At 37.5% G+C, this 25,559-nt stretch overlaps 1 protein-coding gene across 9 annotated transcripts in view; it reads left to right on the plus strand.

Moving 5' to 3' along the window:
* kiaa1109 (KIAA1109 ortholog) overlaps positions 1-25,559 on the plus strand; it is a 60,366-nt gene that overhangs the window by 17,379 nt on the left and 17,428 nt on the right. For 3 of the 9 annotated variants that reach the window (XM_077730788.1, XM_077730789.1, XM_077730790.1), the window contains exons 31-67: positions 315-452; positions 560-630; positions 722-895; positions 1,162-1,282; positions 1,359-1,508; positions 2,206-2,333; positions 2,649-2,851; positions 2,946-3,146; positions 3,224-3,435; positions 3,921-4,069; positions 4,587-4,737; positions 4,815-4,967; positions 5,106-5,346; positions 5,669-5,817; positions 5,911-6,142; positions 6,892-7,041; positions 8,130-8,314; positions 8,779-8,954; positions 9,276-9,864; positions 10,491-10,689; positions 11,563-11,823; positions 12,472-12,565; positions 14,447-14,653; positions 15,223-15,458; positions 15,547-15,791; positions 15,883-15,988; positions 16,252-16,349; positions 17,042-17,230; positions 17,318-17,486; positions 18,069-18,280; positions 21,003-21,201; positions 21,277-21,336; positions 21,424-21,650; positions 23,303-23,433; positions 23,571-23,694; positions 23,838-23,950; positions 24,947-25,037. In XM_077730788.1, the coding sequence (XP_077586914.1) occupies positions 315-452; positions 560-630; positions 722-895; positions 1,162-1,282; positions 1,359-1,508; positions 2,206-2,333; positions 2,649-2,851; positions 2,946-3,146; positions 3,224-3,435; positions 3,921-4,069; positions 4,587-4,737; positions 4,815-4,967; positions 5,106-5,346; positions 5,669-5,817; positions 5,911-6,142; positions 6,892-7,041; positions 8,130-8,314; positions 8,779-8,954; positions 9,276-9,864; positions 10,491-10,689; positions 11,563-11,823; positions 12,472-12,565; positions 14,447-14,653; positions 15,223-15,458; positions 15,547-15,791; positions 15,883-15,988; positions 16,252-16,349; positions 17,042-17,230; positions 17,318-17,486; positions 18,069-18,280; positions 21,003-21,201; positions 21,277-21,336; positions 21,424-21,650; positions 23,303-23,433; positions 23,571-23,694; positions 23,838-23,950; positions 24,947-25,037 (6,534 nt within the window). Of the gene's footprint in view, positions 1-314; positions 453-559; positions 631-721; positions 896-1,161; positions 1,283-1,358; positions 1,509-2,205; positions 2,334-2,648; positions 2,852-2,945; positions 3,147-3,223; positions 3,436-3,920; positions 4,070-4,586; positions 4,738-4,814; positions 4,968-5,105; positions 5,347-5,668; positions 5,818-5,910; positions 6,143-6,891; positions 7,042-8,129; positions 8,315-8,778; positions 8,955-9,275; positions 9,865-10,490; positions 10,690-11,562; positions 11,824-12,471; positions 12,566-13,484; positions 13,536-14,446; positions 14,654-15,222; positions 15,459-15,546; positions 15,792-15,882; positions 15,989-16,251; positions 16,350-17,041; positions 17,231-17,317; positions 17,487-18,068; positions 18,281-19,345; positions 19,421-21,002; positions 21,202-21,276; positions 21,337-21,423; positions 21,651-22,519; positions 22,688-23,302; positions 23,434-23,570; positions 23,695-23,837; positions 23,951-24,946; positions 25,038-25,356; positions 25,405-25,559 lie in introns of all 9 variants that reach the window. The other 6 variants (XM_077730781.1, XM_077730782.1, XM_077730785.1 and 3 more) reach the window with 6 other exon arrangements.

Here is a 25,559-nt window from a genome sequence, read left to right on the forward strand (position 1 = left end):
AATCCCTATCGTCAATTACTACCTTTTGATACTCTCCAAAAATAGCGTTCTCATTCTTTTGGGATTCAAGATGATTTCAAACCTTTATTTAGCATGTGGTGTTTTTATGTGAGACTGGTCTTGGGTGTACAAAACTGTACATCATTGTGTTTTGTTCTAAAATTTCTGTGTGGAATTTGTGATTGCCCAACCACAATTGTGTGGGTGTTGGCAGCATGGAAGGAATTTAATCCAGTTCTAACTTATCTATTGTGTGTTGACGTGTGCTGCTTTCCAATTTATTTTCATTTTTATTTTTTTTTACTTTAATTCAGGTCTCCAATTGGTCTGTCAAGCAACCCACCAATAAGAGGACTTCCAAGTCTTCACTACACCGCCCCCTAGACCTTGATACGCCCACAAGTGAAGAAAGCTCAACCTCTTTTGACCAACTCTCGGTTCCAAGTTTTAAGGTTATTGTTATTTTATCAGTACAGTTTGTAAATTCAATTACTTAATTTAAATATTCTAAAAGTAACCAAAGTGCATAATCATACTAATGTAGATAAAACTATTTCAGGTGATAAAACACGGCCTCTCAGCCAGTTCTCTGTTAGATAGGGGACTTCAGCTGATGGGAGATAACAACAGGTATTTCAGTAAATAATATTTTATTTGATGGATTTTTCAGCAGCAACTAATGGTCTACCAAACATTAACTTTATATTACCTTTTCCTGCAGTACGCCTTATACACCCCTGGATAAGAGAGCGATGGAAAATACTGATGAGGATACTACGACAGATGATTGGTCTTTAGAACAGCCTTTAGCACAGACCAGGACCACAGCCATAGTCGAGGTGAAGGGGGCCATCAATGTGGTACTTACACCCCTGGTAGCCGAAACCTTGGACAGGTAACGTTGCAATGTTGGTGAAAATCATATAAATAAATAAGAACTGTAAAGAAATATTTTGTTCATTAGTTCTGATAAACAGTATTGGTTTGTAAGGTGGGAATTTGTTTGGACTTTTATTTGAGTGTCACTGTCTAATCATGATGGTGTTTTTTTCTGGCAGTTTGGCTTTGTGAAGACTGATTTTCCAGTATTGCTATGAATCTATTTACATCTGTAAAATATTTTGAAAACCTTACAACCAGTTTGTATTGGTCTCGTTTCAGGTATATAGAGTCTATGGTTCACTTTGTCAGTATTCGTCATCCTGCAGCCATTTTGGATGATCTACATGGGAAAGTTCTCAATGAGGCTTATCAGATTAGCAAATCTACAGTGACCGAATCTGTAAGTAAAGAAAAAAAAACATTTTAAGGAAAAGCCCGCCTTTTTTATAATAAATATTTTATATAAATTTGGACAGAGCCAAGCAGCCAAACAGGAGCAAAAGCTTTCCAAGACAGAGGGCACAACCCATGGTTCGCTTAATCCTTCCCATGGTAAGACAGATTTGTCTGTCAAACCAGACAATGTGAAAATTAAAGGCCTCCAAGCCAGTGTCTCAATCCCTAAGGTAAACTTCCTGATTTAAGATTCATAATTAACCGGGTCGATGGATGAGGGGTTCGCGTGTCGGCCTCACACTTCTGACATTGAGGGTTCAATCCCAGGTGGCTACTCTAGTTTCTTCCCACATTCCAAAAACCTGCATGCTATTCTGGTTGAACATTCAAAATTGCCCCTATGTATGAGTGTGAGTGCCAACGGTTGTCCATATCCTTGTGCCCTGCGATTGGCTCGCCACCAATTCAGTGTGTCCACCGCTTAGTTGGGCAGGTTTGACTCCAGCATGCCTGTGAGGATAAACGGTATGGTAAATGAATATATACGATCCTAGGGAGCTTATCCCAGTTGACTCGGAGGCGTGAGGACACCCTTAATCAGCCTGGCCAGACGATCATTTGGAACAAGCAGATGGACAATCATGCACACTCACACGTATATTTAGGGGCACATTAGAGTGTCCAATCAGCCTACCATGCATGTTTTTGGAATGAGGGAGGAAACCAGAGTACCCGGAGGAAACCCACGCAGGCTCAGCAAGAACATGCAAACTTCACACAGGTGGACCAACCTGGATCTGAACTCAGGACCACAGAGCCGTGAGGCCAGCACGCTAACCACTTGTTCCACCGGGCCACGTTGCAAATATTTGTATACTCTAATATATTAATATCTGCAGTGTTTTATTCTTTATTCTTTCCTTTTAGGTGAACCTATGTCTTCTACAAGCCTCTGTGGAGGAGGGTTTTCCATCTTCTTCGTCTAAGTGCGTCACACATGTATCTCTTGTGGCGCTGTGCTTTGACAGAATTGCCACTCAGTTCAGGATGAATAGGTGAGGCCTCAAATGTTAAGTGTGCTTGGAAGCATGTGTGTGCATCTGTGTTGTTGGGTAGTCTAATATCTGTGTGTGACCCATTTGAGATAAAAATTATTTTAGATGATATACTTTTTTTAGGCAAGGTTATCTTCAGTGTTTTGCTGTTGTTGTTGTTGTAATCTTAAATTCAGGTAGTGAAATTTGTCAACAATGAAGTTTAGTCACAAAAATATTAGGAACAACTCAATATGATGCAGTACAGTTCTAAATAATATCACATGCACCATGATTATTATATTGAAAGCAGTTTTTGTGTATATTTTTTTCCAGGGGTATAGTCGAAGAACCTCCCATTACTACAGAACAAGGGCGACCCTCTGCTATGTTAGAAAAATACGCTTCTGCCACTAAGATGCAGCCTCAATCATCTGGCTCATTACGTTCTAATGCTGGCATTGAAAAAGGCAAAGAAATAGCCGCAAGGCTCAACATCCATCGTATCCATAGCCAGCTAAGAGGCCTTGACTCAACAGGTTGGGTTATTTTCTTTTAAAATGTATATCATATTTAATGGTTTGCTTTTGGATTGTCTGAAATGCTATTTCTTCATAATTTCTCCACCCACAGACATTGGCACATCTGCCATTACAGCCATCCCTATTGAGAAGTCCAAAGTGCTGTTTGGATTAGAGGAAATGGAGGAGTTTTCTCTAGTAGATGAGACAGACTTTCATGGGAGCTCAGGTGACCTCACTCGTTCTGGCACTTCACTTGAGAAATGGGGTTGGATAATGTTTGAATGCGGCATTGAGAATCTCACAGTCAAAGGTAAACAAGCTGGAAGAAAATTCACAAAATATGCATATTTTTGAATTGCTAGTGAAACTTTATACTGCTTTTTGTAGGCGGTCGTCAATCAGGAGCTATTCTTTACAATGCGTTCGGCATGATGGGCCGCTCAGATACGGATGGAAAAGCCGGAATTCCCAAGTCTAATGGATCAACTGGTTCTCAGACTGGGAGTGGTTACAGCACTGATGTATCTGATGACAATTTACCACATGATACTGTCAACCCCCCTTCTGATGTTAATGGGCATTCGGACTCAGATGATCAGGTACGGCAGCTGGTTGTGATTACATTACCGCGTTGTACAGTACAAGATAAGAAATTAGTCTAAATTAGGTCATCCTAGATGCAGAACTCAAGTTAATGCAGTTATTGCAATTTTGTTGTTTTATCACTGCAGCTCGGTTAATTTACATTTCAGAAACCAAAAGCCTTTTATTTACAAATGTGATTGCACTTTAGTTTACATATATAAATATCCGATACTATTAAGATCTGATAGACAGTTTTTGCATGATTTGAATGAGGCAAAATAACATCATTTTTCGTTCAAATATATTGTTTCAGATGTATTGTCATAATTTTTTATGTAAAAATGGAATTTGGTGTTTAAAGTATTTTTTTCAAACTTGAGTCTTGAAAAATGGGGTCGTCTTATGTTCGATATATGCTTCAATTTGAAGTCCTTTGTTGGTGATGGGACAGGCCCATGTTAATTTTAGCTCTGTTTCTTAATATGCTGTAACTGTCCAGGATGAAGGGGTTGAGTCAGATGACCTAAAGAAAGACCTTCCACTAATGCCTCCACCACCTGATTCCAGTAGCATGAAACTAACTCTCCGTGAGATTTGGTTTAGTTTTGCTGCACCTACCAATGTGCGACCTTCACAGGCCATTTCTAGGTAATGATGTCATTAAGCCGCCTATAGATATGTTTACAATGTTTATAAACTCAACTAACAAATGATAAAATAAATGTACATCTCTTAATGTAAACTGAGCAAGCAAGCTGCAAAGATTTTACTTTGCATTTAGTTTGATTCCAACGTGATCTTTATTACTTCCTCTTGGTCATGGTGAGGTTACATTTCATAATAGCTATCAAAAACATTTTCACATGTAACAATTGACAGCAAAAATAATTGCATGGAGCTGTGCATCATTTATTGAATGGCACAATTGAAATATGTAAGTGTCACGATTAGTGTTATCAGCTTTAGGTTTAGTACTCTTCTCAGTAGGATGTAAGTAAATAAAATACTTTGTATTTTGTGCTTGGCTATTAAAATTATGCAGTTTAAAACATTAGTAGATCATTTTCAATGTACTTAAATGTTTAATGTATTCACATTTGTCAGGACGCAAATTTGATAGATGTCAATCTAACCCCCCAACATAAATCATCCTTATGTTTTCTAGGCAGTTAAATCTACTCAGCACTGCCACTCCAGCTATCGGAGCCTGGTTAGTCCCAATTGACCAGCTCAAATCTTCTTTTCGCAAACTAGACATGGAGGGTACACTCCGTGTGTGTGCTGTAATGGGCTGTATAATGACCGAGGCTCTTGAGGTCAGTACCTTAATCATTAAGACAATGCTGTTCAGTCCAAACCCTTTTCATTGAATTACTAAATTTCCTTATTGCAGAAAAAAAGTATCCACATCCCGATTCGAAGCAAGTATAATCGTGTGACTAAGCGAGCGCACTACCTGCATGAGAATCCCTCATGTATGCTTTGCAACATCCTTCACCGATATCTGCAACAGGCAGACTATTCCGTCATTGAGGAGGCAACCTTGGTTAGTATGAGATTGATGCATTTCTTTACCAGTGCAAATACATATTATATGTTCTCATGGATGCCCTTTGATACTAAAATCCAAATTAACCTAAGTGTTTCCAGTGTTAATGTTTTCTCTCCTTATATTTATTTACAGAACGATGGGGTCCCAGCCTTAGTGACTCTTAAAAAGGGTCTTGTAGCTTTGGCTCGTCAGTGGATGAAATTCATTGTGGTTACTCAGGGATTCAAAGCTATTGGTCTAATGAGACCGAATCAGCTCACGAAACCAAAGGAATCTCAGCAGAACTTGGCTGAGACGAACCTGGGCTTGGATAACGGTGCTGCAGTGCAAAGCGATACAAGTGGTGATGGAGCTGAATTTGAATATGATGCAGGTGGAGGAAAAATATTTCTTTTAACCCTTTCATGGGAAAATTGCGATTTAGTGTCAACTTTAAGCTGTTCACTGTAGTGACCACTTTCTCCAAAAAAAAAAAATTGGGGTAAAACATTTTTTACATTAGAAAAATTAACTCTCACAGGCAAATTATTTCTTTTTTTCCATTTCACCATTAATCGCCAAATATCAACAGAAACCTGAAGCGCTCAGTCATTGCTTGAGAAAAGATTGTCTTAATATACTTTTGACATTATGTAAAGTTGAAAGATTTTGCTATATTGTGTCACACTACGTTTTAATTGAAATCCTTTGTAAAGCCACAGTGAGTGAGCACACCATGTTATTGGAGGGACCTTGCAATCGCCCGCCACCAAAAGAGCCAAACTGTGGTCCTGTCAGCGGAGTAGAAATCATGAGGAAACTGTCCAAGTCGCATGCACACAACGAGTCTGCACTACGAATAAAGGTAAATGTCAACCATCGCTCCTGGTATATATGTCTCGTGATGGAAATTCATCTCATCTAACACGACACTCACATGTAAATATCTAATACCTAGGGCTCCCATCCATATCAGTCTCTGAGTTACACCAGCGGTGACACAGCTGCTGACTCACCAGCACATGTGAGCAGGGTAGGGTTGCCAGTCAAGGACAGCCCCAGGAAAGAGAGTCTCCTGAGCAATTTAACAGGGAGCTTTCGCAGTCTGCACAACCTGCTGGAAGGGACACCCCAAAGGAACGAAACATCTTTTGCCACAGCAGCCAAGAGCGGTTCCCTCACTCGTACAGGTGACATATTAAAAGTTGCAACATTCATCCTTTTGTATTCAGATCAACATTTATTTCACCATTGAAATAGGATTTTTTTTTAAAATAAAATTTGTATCTTGGGCACAATTTAGGTTATGACACAGAAGGCATGTACGATTTTTATGCAGAGGGTCAATGGTAGGGTTGCAATGATAGCAATTCCGATACCCGGCTGTGTGGTATTGGCAGATACTGTTCCAGTAACACGTTTTTTTTTTTTTTTAAATAATATTTATTTCTTATTAAACTAAATTACTGTGTATTTGGTTGAAGGTAAAGCCATTGCTGTCATAGGGATGCTAGATACTACTTAACTTACCATTGACGGTGGAAAACTTTTAATCCATTTAAAAAGGGTGGGTTGCTGGGCTATGAATGAACATTCATTGACACGCTCCCACTCAAAATGTATTGGATGTCTACTAGTGATTAAATGCATTGAAATTCACAGCAGAAGCATATCTTCTTGGGAATGGTGAAAAGCCCACTTTTTTATTTTTTTCAAAGATGTGGGTCGATGAGCGTTTGGAAACTAAATTTCTAAGAGTACAGATTTCTAAGCATTGGTGCTTAAAAGCTCATTCCAATACTCTCCAATATCAAGTGTTATTTAATTGATTTTGGTTAAAAACATTGAAATAAGAAGCATTATTAGTGTATGCCAAAATAGTGCAAATTGTGCAGTAAACCTAAATGGTTAAACTTAAACTGTCCTTTTTTATATTCAGGGACAGATATCTTGACGGAACATCCACTTCTATCTGAGCCATCATCCGTTAGCTTTTACAACTGGATGTCCAATGCAGTGGGTAACAGGACAGGGGCTGCGGTACAGGACTCCCCTCTTAACCGCTCACAGCACAATAGCCTCCAGACGGGTGAGACACGATTCACAGAAATCTTTCTTCCTTTTGAGTTTTTGTTGGCTCTAAATTTGAAAGAAAAAAATCTTTAAAAAATCTGAGCAAATCCACCAATATATAAATTCAACTTTCTACAAACCTTTCAGTTTTTCATGACCCATTGGATTCCCCAACTATTTCCTACGAGTACCAGCCTCTACAGAGAGTAAACAGTCCAGAAGGAGGTTAGGGGTTGTCACTCAGTGTTGTGCTGAAGTTGGTGTACTAGTTAGACCTAGGTCCTATAGTTGAATCCCCTTTATAAGTTAGCTAGAAGTTTGTATCAGTATCCCTTTGTAATAACTTTTTATCGAATGCCTTTGTTGATTATTTATTATGAAGGAGAATAATCTTAAAACTTCAATACCAACAGTGAACTGTAACTTAACACATGCATAGTAGTAAGAATACACTTTGTCAAGTTCAGCTGCAGCTTGGATCTCCTTTTCCAAGATTCATGGTGTAAATGATATTTAGCTTGCATCACTAAAAATCCCACTTTCCACATTTAGATTCGCATGACTTGATTAGTTTTCTGTGAGCATTGATCATGTGATCTTTGATGCAGATACAATTTTAGCAACACCACAGTATATTAAGCAGCATTTTAGTACTGTTTTGTTAGCACCGATTAATTTGTTTTTGTTGGTGTTACTGTTGTATTTATGTCCCAATTTTATTGTGCTTGGTTGATGATTTGGCAAATTGCATTTGCTGTACAGCATTTTGTTACGACTTTGCGTCTGTCTACACAGGATGTCTGTGTAATATTTAAGTGGGCTTGTGTTTGAATCTCGGATAGTCCCGTGGTGTGGAAATTCCTACTTTCAGCTTTCTTTAATCAATTTATTATGGATATTCTGATTTCCAGCGACATCCCAAAAAACACAAATTTTTTGATCATATACAGCAACCTTGCCTTCTGCCCATGCACTTCCTTAAAATTGTTCTAAATACACAAGTCACTAATGCCTGATCTTTAGAACCATTCTAATTGCATAGCTTGGTGGAACAATCTATTTACTAGTTTAGTTCAACACTATACATTTCTTCAACGTTTTTAGGTGGAACGTGTAACCTACCAACTATACCCTCTGCATCGGACTTCAACACAGTGTTATCCAGTGACCAGAACACCCTGGATGGGACCCACTCTCAGCATTCTCAGCATAGCACTAGCCAAGATGACATTGCTGATATTGAAGAAGGAAATCAATGTCCTGCTGCTGTTCAACTGGCTGATGCTCAAGTAATGTTATTCTTTTTTATTATTTTTGTTCAGTCGTTCAGTTGTGGACAAAATACTGGTACCCACTATCTTAAGGAAAGAAAATCCCACACTTGGGTTGTGAAAATTTGAAACTAATAACAGTAATAATTTGTATTATTTACAAATGTCAAGTCACAAATATGACAGTCTTACACTGCTATAAGAAGCATTCAAATAAAATGTCTCTTATTTCCTCCTGCCGTCCTGGGCAGAGTCTTTTTTATGTTTTTCTTTAATTATTTTAACATTTTGTTGAGACAGATTTAATGTATGTAAGTCCATATACTTGCAATTCTTAATCAGTTATGTATTTTTGTCTCACTAAATGAAAATGTTTGAAATTTGCATTAGCAGTTTACATTTAATTGCAAATTTGTTGTTTGTTAGATGTACAATGACAATAGCTTACTTCAGTTTTTTTTGTCATTTGTTGTATCTCTTAGGTTGTTTTCAAGCCTTTACTTAGCTATACTGGAATCCAAGCACAAGACACCACTCCCTTGAGCTACAAGATGTATTTTGGAGAACATTTATCTTTTTCTGGTAACCTGGAATGTTTGAGAGCAGACATTGTGGACTCTGATGCATCCAAAGAGCGTAAAAACAAAAGATCCAGGAGGTATAGTACATCTTTTTGACCATAAAAAATTGCAGTGGGAAATCATACAGTGATACTATGAATGTCCTCAGTGTTTACTAATATTGGATCGGTTCATGGATAAAAATCACAAATATCACTTGGCTCATTAGCTATACTTCAGTTGGTAAATTTTAGCATCATCACCCCAACTTGTATTGGATTTTTTGCAGATAGAGACAGATAACAAATAGTTTGTGAAAAAAAAATCACTGTACCTAATTTTCAAATCTGAGGAACTGGCTAGCTATGCAGCATTATCTGACATGATTTAAAAAACAATCTCAATTCTTCCTTTTCTAGACAAGGTAAGGTGAACCTGCCACCACTTGATTTCAAACCAGCTCTTCTTATCGAGACATTCAGCTTGAATGCAGTCGTGATGGAGAAGTCAACCAGTGCACCACAAGGCTCCTCTACAGTCCCACTGTCGTTCCACGACCTCAACCGCCGCCACTACAATACATTTCATTGTGACTTCACAACAGCCTGCCAAGCCATTAGCCAACGTGTCGACATGGCTTTAGTGCGGCTTATTCACCAGTTCAGCACCATGATCGACGACATTAAAGCCACTCAAACAGACATCAAGCTGAACCGCTATACTGCAGGCTCAGCCTCACCAACACCAACCTTCAAGGCCCGGCCATACCGCCATTTCAGATCGTCTGACTTTAGCAGAAGTTCAAGGGGAAGCGTAAATGGAACAGCACGCAGTGCAACACAAACCTTGAAGAGCAAGCGAGGTTTGGTTGTTGCGTTGGGTGGTGGAGGGGTGGGGGTGGCTGGAAGCGTACCAATCAATGGACCACCTTCAGCCATGGACACACTAGGAAGGAGGGAGCATAGAGGACGTGGTTCACTTGGACGTTCTGAGCGCCGTACCTCAAAGGTAACAAGCTGTCAAAATTTCCATTTTCCTGTTAAAAATAGTATTATAAAATAGTAGCTTCACCGACCAATTTTGACAACAATCCATGTACATCTCGCACCTGATTTGTGTTAATGTATTAATATGTAATAGTTACATGGGGAGATTTTACTAAGAAAGATTTTATAATCTGGCTTTTGACTTGCTTTTTGGGTTATGGATACCAGCAATTAAGGGGAGTATATATAATATATGTGCAAAATGGAAAGGGTGCCTTTGATGACCAAATTTAGGAGGTAAAAATATGCTTTATACTAAAAAAAAAACTACAATTTGCACCCTTTTTTAATCATTGAGAGCATATTTGTTTGTGATATGGTGTCATGTATTCAGACACAAGGGGGCGCTTGTTGATTCCAAAAACATTCAAGACGATGCAAGCATCATTTCAAAATGAGTTTATACAATGTTATTAGAAAAACACCTTTTTAAAGGTTTAACATAATATAAATACATTTAACATTAACTGTATGAAAATGGGCTTTTCCTTGCAATTTGGAGCAAATTACAAACAATACTAGCCAAAGTTTATATTTGAAGTTGCAATTTGTAAAATTGCTGCCATGTATCTCTTTATAAATATTTAGGTGTCCAGAAAAGGCTCCCGTGATGTGGCAGATCACACGACGATCCAGATGGATGACTCTGACTCCATCACAGTGTCGGAGCAGAGCGAGCCTTCAGCAGAATGTTGGCAGAACATGTATAAGTTGCTCAACTTCTACTCCCTCATCTCAGATCCCACAGGCATTTTGGAAAAAAGTGCTGCTGAAAACTGCTTGTCAGGTAGGAATCAACAGTCAGCATTTTTTTCCCCTGTTTAAACCCCAAAATCATTCACTTTGTCAAGATTCTAACTTTGCTTTTGGAGTAGTAGCTTTGTCCTCACATACCTCCTGTGTTTTGTTATTAGTGTTGTTTGTCTTCACATATCTCCTGTGTTTTTTCTTAATGTTGTTTGCAAGAGAATCTTTGATGAATTATTCAATATAAAGTGTCCTACTGTCATTACCCAAAATAAGAAACTATTTATTCTTTAATACAATATGTATCCCCAAGTTATATCTCTGCCATTGTTATCCTAAATTATTGAATGTAATATCCTGAGGCTAAGCAAAAAAACCTTTTTTAGTTGCAGTTAAAACTGATGTCCATGTTCACCCTATCGTCAACTTTCAGCTGTTCTACTTTTGTAGTCCTACATCAAGACTATTATATTTTTGTTCACTATAGTTATACTTAAACATATAAACGTATATACATACATTGACTCAAATTCAACAGATTTATAGTTCTCTATTAGTTATATTTATAATTTTCTTTTGTTTGTGATCTCATGCAATCATTTTTTACTTGAGTGAACTTCATTAAGGGGATACAATTGAATAATAGCTTTGATTTGTAGGTTTGCAGTATATACAAATTGCATTGCACATGTTTCAATTCACTTTAGCGATATATACGCTGTCTTATATTGTCCCTCTCAAAAATGTGATTGCATTAATGGCAATTTTCTGTGATATTTTCTCTGAGTTTATATACTACCACTAGAAATTGACTTCAGTCAGCCAAAATAGCCACTCATTGTTCAACATTTAGTTATGGCATGGTATAAACTGGATTAATTAATCAACCCTAATCTTTTCCACTTTTCCACAGAAGGTGGGCGTCGGCCATCAGAGCCATTCTGTAACGTGATCTTTGAGAACGAACAGGAAGAATCTACACCCACGAGGCCTCCTGCTACAGGTGGAAGGCGTCGCAGCCTGGTGAGCTCTGAGCCCCAGCATGTCACACTCATAGTGTTTGGCATTGGAATGGTAAATCGCACACACCTGGAGGCTGACATTGGTGGACTCACAATGGAGGCGGAACTTAAGAAGATACATGGAAGTTTTACCCTCAAGGAGAAGATGAAAGGTGAATCTTAAGACAAAAATACGTGATTTTGATTTTTTTTAAAATTTATAACAAAAAAATATATATTTTAAACCTAAATTGGGAGGACTCAATGCCCATGTTTTCCCATTGTGGGTGCTAGACATCCATTTTATTTTGAATTTCATTTTGTCCAAATTTTTGGGCCGTAAATGACAACCAATGATTATATTATGTTGTTTTGATGGAAATACTTTTACGATAATCAGAATTTAGTTACATTATTGAGTTCATTCTTGACATGTAAAACAAGTCAAGATTGTATAAAGCCCTAAATCACCCCTCAAATTTCCAAGAGAAATACTACATAAGTAACAATAGTATTTCCATGTTAATACATAATGTTATGTTAAAAAGTTACAAAAATTTACAACAGCAATAATAATTTTAACTACTGATTGTACTATCATGAAATAAGTAAAAAATGTAATTATGAATAAATACCAAAAAAAATCTTAATGAGCATACTTACTATTTGAATTGTTCATATTTAAATTTAAACATGGTACATCTTTAGCCAATAGAAAAAATACAATCTAATTTAAATATGTTTTTTTTCCTGGTTGGATGAATATGGCTTTTATCCTTCATATTGCATTACTTTTGACTTTTATTTATATTATTCTCTAGATATCCTCCATCAGAAAATGACTGAAACCTGCGCATCAGCTCACATTGGAGGTGTGAACATTGTGCTACTGGAGGGCATAACACCAGACATTCAGTACGTACAGAGTTCTTTACACTTGCATCATTGCACAAACTTATGTATTTTTTGAATTGTGTCTTAAATGCAAAAGTACTATAAATTCTTGCCTTTATAATCGGCTACCTTGATTTCAATTCTTGTCATGTAAGATAATAAATAAGAAAATATGAATCAAAAATAAAATAATAAATAAAATTAGTGCTGTACAAAATGAAGATATAAATACATAGCCAAAACGATATAAGAATGTCCTGCGGCATTTTGCATGTTATCTTAGCAGAAGACGCCTGCCCAATTTGTGCTGAATTGCTACATTGATAGGGCTCCTGGTGTGATAGTAGTTCCAGAAATCAGCCTAAAAATATCCCCAAGTCCACTTGATAATTAGCCAATTGGCTCCACTGTGAATTGTACATGAGTATCGCATGCAGGACAATTGAAAATAGAAATATTATCCACACAGAACGAGACAACCGGATTAGCTAATTCATTAATGGCAATGTGTAAACCTAATATACAACAATCAAAACCACATTGCACAATAATAGTATAAAATTAGATATTGAAATGATTTTACATTTGTGACTGGCCAGTGTGTTGTTGGAAAGTGAGTGCTTGAAAAGTTGCCATGAATTTGGTATAATTTTGCACCAAATAAATAAAAATTAAATTTATCATGCCATATCTATATTGTAATATAAAATGGACCATATTGTGGTAAATTGTTTTTCTCCATTTTGCTCATCACTAAACTATTTGTAATTAGAAGTTATGAACATAGCATAGATCATACTTTTATAAGAACAATTCTGCCTTGGAAAATGAACGCATATTTGATAGACTATATACACTAATTTTGTAGAATTATTTTTCCTTTTCCTGTGCTTTCCTTTTCTTGTTTTTCTTTTGCTCCTTCCTTTAATAACATGCATAGACTGGAGGATTTCCCAACATCTCCGACCAGCACAGCAAAACAAGAGTTTCTGTACGTTGTTGCTCATTAGGGCTCACTGCATTACATATTTTAAAATCATTTCTATCATTTGTTTGTCATGTCTATTCCATCCACATGTGTAAGCATTAAATGGCTTTACCATATACAAAGGAAGTAGCTGGCTTTTGACCTTCACACTTTCAATACATTTGAACAGGGAGGGGATGCATGGAAGCAAATGAATCAACATTCATATGTTGTCACACTTCCCCTCAGAATGGAATGGTCGGTTACTACAAATAAGCTAATTTAAATTCACAGCAGAATGATTAAAAAAGCTATATTATTGGGCATCTATCTTCATCAATGGCAGTGAAAGAGTTACTAGCAGAAATTAGAGATGCAACAAGCCACGCGTTATTCAGTCTAAACTCTAAAGCATGTGTTATCTCTAGATAAATTATGTATTTAGCTCCCCCCAAGTATGTTTTTCTTTTTTTATATATACCATTGATTTTGTTGTTTTTGTAACTCCTTGGTCGATCAGGGAGTTTTGCACCTACCTTTTATGTTAGTACGTGCAGTCAATTCTCTAGTACGACTTTTTCTGAAAAGGGCATGTTCAATTAATATTTAATCAGTAATTTTAGATCCGATTTGAATTTAATTATAACACTTGTCAGATGTAAATGCACAGGTAATTTTCTGAAGGCATTTAAGTATTTTATCAACAATAGAAAGTAAATATAGCGTGGTGGTGCTCTGTGTCGATTTGTACAAGTCAAAACTCCATAAAAGTGGTACAATTTATCATTGTTCTTGTTTCCAAATATCTGGATGTGCTTAATTGCATGACCCCTTAATAATTGTGTTCTTGTGCAATCACATCATATCATCATGTCACCTGCTACAGGTTCTTATACAAATTTGTTTGATCAAGAGTTTTCTTCTCTACATTTCAGAACTGTGGTTAAATGTAACATCGCCAAGTCTCAGGCCTTGTACAGTGCACAGCGTGGACTGAAAACTAATAATGCAGCAGTCTTCAAAGTGGGGGCTATCATGATCAACATCCCCCAACACCCAGCCACTTTACACAGCATGATGGTCCGCAGCTCCCATCAACTGTCTAAACAGATCTCTGACCTCATCCGACAGCCATCTAATGTGTATGTCTGCCATTTGGCCATCTTCTATTAGAGAATATACTACCTAGGAGCCATATTGAGCATTCTACAATACTCCTAAATGCAACACATGTGTTCATGCTAACTTGTTTGTCACTTGTAAGGAAAATTTGAAAAAAAAGACAAACTTCTGAAGGATTTTTAATTATTTGATTTTATTCCACGTGTCGCACAACTATTAAGTTGCTTAGCATGGATTTACAAAAATGCTTTTTACAAAACAAATCACATCCATTTCAGGTTATTTTATAAGTTAATCCACTCAATAGAAAAGTAAATTTAACATGCACATCTTATTTGATCACTATTCAATGTCTGAAAAAAACCCTCCAAAAACAGGATATTACAATGGAAAAACGTTTAATTGGTTGTAATTCAGCATCTACTAACACAAAACTAGTGGTTATGATGTTTAATACTATTATGACACATTATATTCAGTACATTTTTTTTAATGCATTTATTTGACATTCTTAACACACTAAATACTAGTACTTAATTCAAGGGACCATTTTGGATGGATAGATTAATTGTTGCTTCCTCCCCCACAGTCAACCTCCCAACAGGGAAGATACACCCACTCCACAACCCTCTGATAAAGGATCTAGCATCAATCAGACGCCTGTTGAAGCTAATGAGTTCCCTCAGCTTCCAGAAGGCCTTGAAAAGAAGCCCATTGTCCTCAAGTTCAGTGCCATGATGGATGGAATCACCATTGGGGCTGCCCTTCTGCCCTCACTGAAAGCAGAGTACAAAATGGGTCCTATGAAAAGCCATGGCATGACAGGTCTATTAAAAGACAATGCGTTGTAATAGCTGGTAATATTTTGAGAAGTATCAAAACAACTTAATATGTATCTTTGTGCCTTCCTTAGGAGCTCAGACTAGCTTCACCTTTGAATTGCCAAACCACAAACTGTGCTTTCAATCAAAAGTTTCCCCAGTGGACATGTCCACCATGCCGCCATCAGCGAGCCTCACCCTACCCCCAGTCACTATGTCTGGAGAGTACATCATGGAGGACCACGAGAGTCATTCCGACCAAGGTTGGGGTACTGATGACTTTCCTGCCAAGCAAGGGAATTATCTTCAGGGCAACTATCTACGCTGTGTGGCTGAGGTGGGAGTTGTTGATGATATATGACAACATAGGGAATAAGTTATCATTAGGAATATAATTTAAACACTCATATTTCTCCTCTCCTGTGTAGATTGGCTCTTTTGAACATAATCTGACCACTGATCTCCTAAATCACCTGGTTTTCCTACAAAAGGTTTTTATGAAGGAGGTCAATGAAGTCATTCAGAAGGTGTCAGGTAATTTAAAAAGAAAAGCTCAAATTTAACTTGAATTTGCTGAACTGTTATAAATGCATTAAATGCACCTCCCTTGTTAAGATTGCAAAAAGGCTGTATAACACTAATTTCCACAAAATGGGAACAATTTGATTTCTGTTGACATTTGATAGTTTTTAGAAATTAAGTAGGATTTATTTATGATTTATTGTGGTGTCAGATAGCCTAGCCGTTATTTTGCAAAGACCATTCAAAACTGTTAATGTGTGTTTTCATTCCTGTAGGGGTCGAGCAACCCATTCCACTGTGGAATGAGCATGATACCTCAACCGAGGCGGACAAACCCAAAATCCTGCTTTATTCGTTAAGCCTTATGTTTAAGGTAGTTTCCACTTATTTTTGCATATCTGGTTATATATTTTTTTTGTAAAGTAAGAGTTATGTAAAATAATTAGTTTACTTTTGTATTGTTTTTACTCAAAAAAAGAAATGAAAATGAAAAAACATACTCAAAAAAGGATTTGGAGAATTATGTCTCTAAACTATCAGTGTTGACTAACAAAATTGCATACCTCTTGCATACCTCCTGCCCTTATTAATGATTGCTATTCCCCTTACTAAGCGCTAATAAACCATACAAGCACAATACACATAGAGGACACTTAAAAGTCCCAAATTTTCCCAAAAGTGGACGAGGTGCCCAATCAGTCGGTGCACATTTTGAATCCACTAAATGCCCGAGTCTCTAGATGTCGCTGTATGTCGCTGACAGCTTGATTGTCTGGATACATTGCTTGCTGATGCGCTACATTTATATAGTTACTAGGAGTTGTCGCAGGTTAATGCTTCCCTCTGCTTCAACAGAGTAGTGATGCTGGTAGGCCGGTTACAGCCGGCTGTATTGTCTTGCAATATCAGTCAACCACATGCCATCTGCAATGCATGAAGCATTCATAAGTAAAGGCACCAGTGTATGAGTTTGATACCCATGGTACAATGATGCAGAAACATGCAATACTGTTCAACATTTTAAAATCATAACAACAATCTTGACCTAACCATTCAATTTCACAGGGAATCCAGATGACCGCTACCACCCCGTCGATGAGAGCTGTACGCTTTGAAACTGGCTTGATTGAGCTAGAGCTTTCCAACAGGATCCAATGTAAAGCTCAGCCTGGTGGCAGCAGCAGTTACTTGAAACTCTTTGGCAAATGTCAAGTTGATCTTCATCTGGCCCTCGGACAAATAGTCAAGCATCAGGTACATAGTATAGGTCCATCAATTAAAAAAAAAAAAAGAAATGTTTATTTATTTAGAATTAAGCTTAACTCATATTGCCTGTGACAGGTGTATGAAGAGGCTGGCTCAGACTTCCATCAGGTAGCATACTTTCGGACTCGAATCGGTCTACGAAATGCTCTACAGGAGGAGATCAGTGGCTCATCTGACAAGGAGGCTGTTCTCATCACACTCAATAGGCCTATTGTTTTCGCTCAGCCAGTGGCTTTTGACAGAGGTCAGCTTCCTTAGGGTTTCTCTTAATCACATCAAATACCGTCTATTATCTTGCAGTACATGTAATACAATTGTTTACTAGATGATTTTTATATTTAGTTATAGTTTTTATGTAGCTCAGTTACATGTGACATCAGCTGCTATTTACATTCCTTTATATAGTTTTTACCATCTGTAAAGGTTGTGTCATAACCTATTTCTTTAAATATTCAGTGAAGAAAGACCAACTTTATTCATTGGTGTTAGCTACAGTAAAATATAGTAAGCCTTTGATTGTTTTTAAGGTTAGATTCATCAAGGGAATGTTGGAAGGTTAGTAGCTCAAAATTTGAAGAGGGCTTGTACTAATTGCCTCAATTTGTTATAATTATCAAGTATATCAGGATGAACAATAGGTCATACTATAATTGCCAATATTGACTGAAAATCCAGAGTCATATCTCCTCAACAAAAAGAAGACATATGTATAGACTTTAGGCAGACAAGCCCACAACCTACATTTGGTCTCAAAACTTTTGTTGAGTCTTATAACACTACAATGGCAATTTTTAAAAGCTGTTTCCATTTTGGTGTCCTCTCACAGCTGTGCTATTCTGGCTGAATTACAAGGCAGCATATGACAATTGGAATGAACAACGTTTGGCACTCAACAAGGACATTCATGTGGCCACAAAAGAAGTGGTGGACAAGCTGCCTGGTATCCAACAGACTTCTGCCCAGGCCTTTAGCACCCTCTTTCTTCAGCTGACCGTCAATGACTTAGGCATCTGCCTGCCCATAACCAATGCCTCTCAGGTAATCAGATATGTATTAGGATGTTAACATTACTAATACCATATTCTTTTCACAGCCCAGACCCTGCAAGTATAAAATATTTGCAGGAAAAGTATATATTTTTTCTCATTTTTGTTGTATAACTGCAGTCTGATGAGACAAAGGTTCGATACTCGGTATCGGCACCCGGTACAGTTATTTTTGGAGTAGTAGATTTGGTTACAGGATCCGATTGGTAACCACCATCCCTAAAAGGACTCATTTGGGTGGCTGCATCATTGTGTGAAGATGCTTTTTATTGATAGGAACTAGGAAACTAAGGCAGCAATGTGGAGAAACATTAAATGAAGAACTTCATTATCTGGATAAAACAATTAAGACACTTGGAGAAGGTACCACATTTGGAGAGATCACAATATCTTTTAGGATAATCATGCAACGATTGGCTGCCAACCATAAAAAGTCATCTAAACCAGTGTTTACCAAAATCAGTATGAATCTCAGCATGGTTTCCACATCAAACACCTCTTTAACAAATTTATTCATTTAATTTTCCGCAGGGTTTTCTCCGGGTACTACGGTTTCCTCCCACATACCAAAAACATGCATAGTAGGCTGTTTGAACACTGTAAATTGCCCATAGCTATGAGTGTGAGCATTAATGGCCAGTTCACCCTTGTGCAAGAGATCTTGATCTCAACAGGTTCTATCTGGTTGAATAGAGGTTTAATACCATGTTATTTGAGCTTAAATGCAGTATTTATTTCTTTCGAGGTACCTGTTTCACTTTTAATGGTATGCAATTCCATAACACTGGAGAATCAAAATAATAGTATAAGAATAGTTGTTAACTCAATACTTTGTCATCTAAACACACTAGGTAATGAGAGGTCACGTTTCCTGTAGTAATTAAGCAGGTTTACACCCTACCTGAGCTTTATTATTTTTTAGTCTGTGTAATATATAGGTGTTGTTGACGGTGATATACGTTTTGACTTTCCAAATGAATTGGTTATTTAGCACTGAAAATTTAGCTTTCACATGCAGGAGGTAACATAACATATATATCATGGCTTATATCCATAGAAAGGACAAGCAAACCCTTCCAACTCTGAATCTGGGCCCTGCACATCAAAAGCCAAGAGTAAAAGTGCACAAAAAGTAACCAGCGATGTGTATATCACTTATGATGGGTTGCTGAGGGTCAGAGGCTGAGATTGCTAAAATGTGTTGACATTTGTTTCACTGGTGATTCTTTGTTATTTCTTGGTCATAATTAACCCACTAATGGTGGTGGTGGTGTCTAAATGATTACTTTCCATTTCAATCATTTTGTGAACAAGTGGGCTTTTTATGTACCGTATTTTACGGAATATAAGTCGCATTTTTTTTCATAGTTTTGCAATTTATACTCTGGTGCGTCTTGTGTGAAATTATTAACACATTATTATATCATTTCACGTTATTTTCAAACAGTGGAATATGCAGCCGAAAAGGGTAGTCGAGCAGCAGAAATACAGTTTGGAGTTAGCGAGAAACTGGCGAAAAGCGGAGGTTACTCTTTCTGAAATGAAGAAAACAAAAAAGCTAATTGCATCTACATCCCGAGTTGAAAGTGGCACCGAGCATGAAGATTTCATTGGAGTTAGTGATTTGAAGTGAAACTGATAGTTTGGTAAACTTGTTAGCGTGTTCTTTATGCTAGAGTTATCTGAACAACTCTTAATGTTACGTCGTTACTGACATTACCAAGCATGTCAGTCATGTGACATTAGTACACCATACACTTATTCAGCCTGTTGTTCTGGTGCCTGGTGTTGGATTTTATAATAATCGCACATAGGCTTTGACATATCATTAACTTGACAAAAAGCCTTATTGTCATCATACCTAGAAACTGGTTATGACAAAATTGGTCATCAAATACATTTTCCACAAAAATGTGACATATACTTATATGTTTTTTTCCTTCTTAATTATGCAATTTTTGGCTGGTGCGACTTATAGTCCAGAAAATACAGTACTACATGTACATTAGAAATTATCTTAATTCCTGCAACTGAGTCATGAATTGCTCACAAATATATTTATTGCCCAAAGGAAACATTGCGATCTGAATGTATTAACTTTGCAAGAATTTGGATAATTTCTACAGACCTTTTTATTATTATTCTACAAAAACCTAGGAATGACAATTAAGGATTTCACATTCCACTGTGGTTTTGGTACATTGAGCATTGAAAATGACAACAGTATTATTTTTTTTTTGTAGATGAACAATTTATTCAAGCACTATAAAACCATAAGTGGACATGTTATAGAGCCCTGCAAGACAATGATGTACTACAACTACATTCATACAGTCTTATATTATACTTTATGAAGTCTCCTAAAACAAAATTTGTGGAAATATACATTAACCACACTTAATATTATATTACATTCCAATATATACTATTATATTGCTAAGATGTCTGTCAACTAGACCATATATGGTTTTAGGGGCATGAATAAGTTGTTCATGAAAACATTGTGATTGTTTTCATTTTCAATGTTCTTTTTTACCTCCTTAAAGAGAAAAGAACTGATACAAAGCTGTCTGAAGTGGGACCTACAAGCCTTACCTACACTGTCCTCTTTTAATTAACAATATCCGATTTCTGTACAGTATATATACATACTTTTGTTTTATCTCATTGCAAGCCCCAAGTAACACATTTCTCTCTCTTTGGTGCATTGCTAGGCAAACCACAGCATAGATTTTGACACTAGTTCAGCTTTGGTCTTGACCATTGAAAGTACACTGATCACGGCCTGCTCCTCTGAGTCCTTGGTTAGCAAAGGACACTTCAAGAATTTCTGTATCCGCTTTGCGGAGGGATTTGAGACTTCATGGGATGACTGGAAGCCTGAAATCCGAGGCGACCTGGTCATGAATGCTTGTAAGTAATAATAGTTACTCACTGTGTCTAAGATTTTCATTGAGAAAATTATACTATTTTGTTATGCTCACTTAGGTATAGTCCCTGATGGCACATATGAAGTTTGTTCACGGACCACGGGGCAACCATCTGCTGGTAAGTTATAATCAAATATGAATTTCACGGTAATTATGTTTTTGATTAATTTTAACGTTTCTCGTTTTACTCTCATTAACGAATCAGAGAGCAGTAGTGCCGGTACCTGGACACTGAATGTGCTTTGGAAAATGTGTGGCATTGATGTTCACATGGACCCCAACATTGGGAAGCGCCTTAATGCCCTGGGAAATACGTTGACCTCAATGACGGGCGAGGAAGACGTAGAAGACATCACCGACCTCAACTCTGCCAACATTGTGGACCTTTCAGATGAAGATGAAGTTGATACCATGTCACCAACCGTTCACATGGTTAGTACATATCTGCTTTGAGTGAGTTCCTGCAAAGATTGGACACTCTATAATATTCTGTATTGAGATAAACCATTGGTTAGATTTGGCTGTGGGAATCCACAGCCAAATCTAACCAGCCAAATCTAACCAATGGTTCTTAAACGTGTTGGAGCTACCGAACCCCTCCAGTTTCATATGAGCATTCACCAAACTCTACTTTTAGTGTCAAATAAAATAGGAGTTCGATCGAACCCAGGTTGAGATCCACTGGTCTAGCCCAATTAATGGCAGCCATTGAGTTAGTATGGACATAATTCTACTGGAAATGTTTGGCCTAATGGAACCTTTTGGTAGTATTGTATCCAATATATGCTGTTTGTATTTTTATTCATTAATATTTACGCTTATCCTGGCAAGTGTCGCGGGGCCTGTTGGATCCTATCCCAGCTGACTTCATTCGCCATTGTTGGCCAGCCAATCGCAGGGCACAAGGAGACTTGTACCTAGGAGCAATTTTGTGTGTTCAACCAGCATCATACATTTTTTTTTTGGGGGGGGGGGGGGGGTCTGGGAGAAAACCAGAGCAAGTCCACGGAAAACACACAAACTCCACACAGGGAAAACCAATCTGAGATCAAACCCTCGACCCCAGAATTGTGAGGCCGACGCGCTAACCACTCGTTCTGTTTGTGATTTAACAGAACATTATGGTAACTTCTGCGCTTGCCCCAGAAAATACAAATAGTAATATCAGTTAATCGCAGTGAAAGAGTAAAGCAGTTGCCAAATGTCATTCTTTTCGTGAAATAGCTTAGTGAAGTGAACTTAAACAGTGGTTGGCAAATCTTCTTGCTGTCCTTCCGTTTGTCCCTACCGTGTTTCTGCAGAGTCCAGAGACCCCATTCAGCCCACGTCTGACTTTCAAGAAACGCCTGGTAAACCACATCCTTGGGCTTAGTCCCCGACCCCAAAGTGTAACTGACTACATAAACAGTCCCGACCCCCGCCTTCGAGCGGACAGTACCTGGGCCCAAAGACCTCTCTCCTGGGCCTGTGTATGTAGCAAGCCATATTGCTGAACTTACTTTTGGGGTGAAAAAGTAACACCACCCAGATAACTTAACTTGCTGGCACCTGCTTTTGACCAATGAGGGTTTCGGGTTTGAAAAATTCTGAACTAGCCTTGCTTCACATTACTGACAACCTTTCTTTTAGAATTAATTTTGGGTGAAATTACTGCACATCTGTGGACAATAATGGGAACGATCCTGTGGACTGGTGATGGTGGTGGAACCTCATTTACACTCAACACTGAATTTTATAATGACTACTGTATTTTTCCGGCTGTAAGTCGCACCAGCCAAAGATCGCACAAAGAAATGGAAAAAATATTTTTTTAAGTTGCCTTTATACAAAAAGATTTATTTTATAATAAACCAAGAACAAACATGTTAACATGACAATAGTAAATGGATGATAATTAGACGTTTAACTAACTTGAGTTTTAGCGGCAGGCCCAGCCAAACTATGAAAAAGGTGCGACTTATAGTCCAGAAAATGCGGTAATTAGACTTTAAGGTCACATTTGAAGCACATCTGGTCACAGACTGCTCTTGCACTATATGCAGGGTTACAGTTTGATTTTCAGCTGTTATTCATTGTCCCAACAGGAGGCAGTTGATCCCAGAAGGCAGATGGTCATGGGGAACCAGGTGATTGACGGGCGTGGACGAAAGTTTACCAAGAGGGTAGTGGACATCAGAGAGCTGAACGAACAGGCCAAGGTCATTGACGACCTTAAGTAAGTGTCTTATTTCACTATGCCCTTAAGATCAGACCCCTAAGCACATCTGGGGTTAAGTGAAATACTCAAATTGTTTGATTGAACCAGGACAATTTATTTTTAAAAAATATTCAGTGATATCTCTGCTTCTTTAGGAAATTGGGAGCAAGTGAGGGCACTATCAACCAGGAGATTCAGCGTTATCAACAGCTTGAGTGCGTGGCTGTCAATGACATCAGGCGAGATGTGAGGAAGAAGTTGCGACGCTCCAGTATGAGAGTAAGTTCTCGTATTTCTCCCTTTCTGCATTTAATTGCAGCTCTTTGTCTGTACAAAAAATAACTACCTCAACAATTACCTTGTGTGTGTCTCAATCATACCTTTAAAGAACTATTTCTGACTTTATTTTTGTTTCCTTCAAGGCGGCCTCGCTAAAGGATAAGTGGGGTCTTGGCTACAAGCCAAGCTACAACCGCTCTAAAAGCATCTCGGCGGCGGCTGGTCGACCACCTCTAAAACGGATGGACAGACAGAGGTAATGTGGAGAAAAATAACTCCTTAAGAAAATTATGGCCATTCCTATGTATGAGCCTGAGTGGTTGATGTTCACAGTTTTTGACTTTGAAGAATTGGGTTGAAACTACTAGGGATGTCCCGATCACATACTATGTAAGTAATCTAGGTCTGAATTTGAGGACGTCCCAATACCGAGTCCAATCCAGCACCCCAGAAATTATTTTTTCCCCAATTTGAACACAGCTATCCCAACTTTATAGTACTGCAGTTGTTTCAATGCGGCATTAGGTAAAAATAAAAATCATTGTCTTTTGCAAATCAGTTGTGCAGGAAAAAATAAGGTTGCAAACAAATTATTACATTTTGTGATCCAGCATGATAAGTTGAGCTATCTTGGTTGTTGTTTTCTTGACTTTTTACTTCTGAAGTTTGTTTCACTGGTGTAAATATAAAAGTACATAGTAAAAAGCCTTTTTTAAAATATTATTTCTTTTTTTTTTTTTTTTTTTTTACAATATCCTTACACCTCAAGATTATTTTAAGTGGGAAGGCTAGCATTGACAGAGGATGTTTAACTGCCATTTGACGGTGACAGACGTCCAATTCAATTTGACTTGGGGCTGGCAGCGAACAAAAGATCGTTGCCAATACTCTCAGTCAATGTGGATTGGACAGCTATTGTTGTCAATGGGTGCAATGGATACATGCATTTCAAAACACCTTTTTTGTTTCTGTTTTCATCAATTCCAATCCTCTTAAAAAGACATAACAGTGCACTTTTTTATCGCTTCGGTGACATCCTTATAATAACCAATGTCTTCCTCAGATCATTATGATGCCCCAAAATTCGCCATTAGATATTTCACAAGATTTTAGTATTTTAGCTTCCTAATCTTTCCCTGAAACCTATTTTATTATGAGCAAACCCATGTTACATCATTTGCAATTTATATTGTGAAAAAAAGTGTTGTATATAATATTTGACAATGACTTTCTGCGACTTTGCTGTTTCCAGTTCCAAAATGGGCGATGTGGATGACTACACAGATATGCGTGTGGATGCTTCCTCTTTTGGGCCTCGGGTCACTTTTAACATCCAGGATACGGTAATATTAAATTATGTCCATACTACACCTCATCCAGTAAACAGATACTTTGTTTTTAGTGTCATAGTATTCTGTGGATTTCTAATAGTAACTTTTGAGTAGTTATAGATGACAAAAATGTAAATTCTTTGAGGCTGTCTAATGTTTGATTAAAAATAATTGTCATGTGAATGCCAATTGGAAAGCCCACATATTTTTCACATGGACAATATTGTCATTCATAACAGCTTGGATGGGAAAGTATTGTAAAAATTTCTGGAAGAGCTGTTTTATACTTGTTTTTTCAACTTTTTTTGTTCAACTTAATATGAATAATCAGGCTTTGGGGTCTGCAATTGCACCGGTCAGTCCAGGAGATGTATTCAAGGTACACTTTAAAAAAAAACAAAAAACTAAACTTTTACAAACAATAATTCAAAAGCATTACTGAATAATACTATACTTTGATTTCCACTTCTCTGTGATTACCTTGTTAATGCTGTTAGGATTTTTAAAAACCCAAGCAGGATGAGGAAATACTGT

This window comes from Stigmatopora nigra, chromosome 13 (assembly GCF_051989575.1).
Source record: "Stigmatopora nigra isolate UIUO_SnigA chromosome 13, RoL_Snig_1.1, whole genome shotgun sequence".
Taxonomy (NCBI): domain Eukaryota; kingdom Metazoa; phylum Chordata; class Actinopteri; order Syngnathiformes; family Syngnathidae; genus Stigmatopora; species Stigmatopora nigra.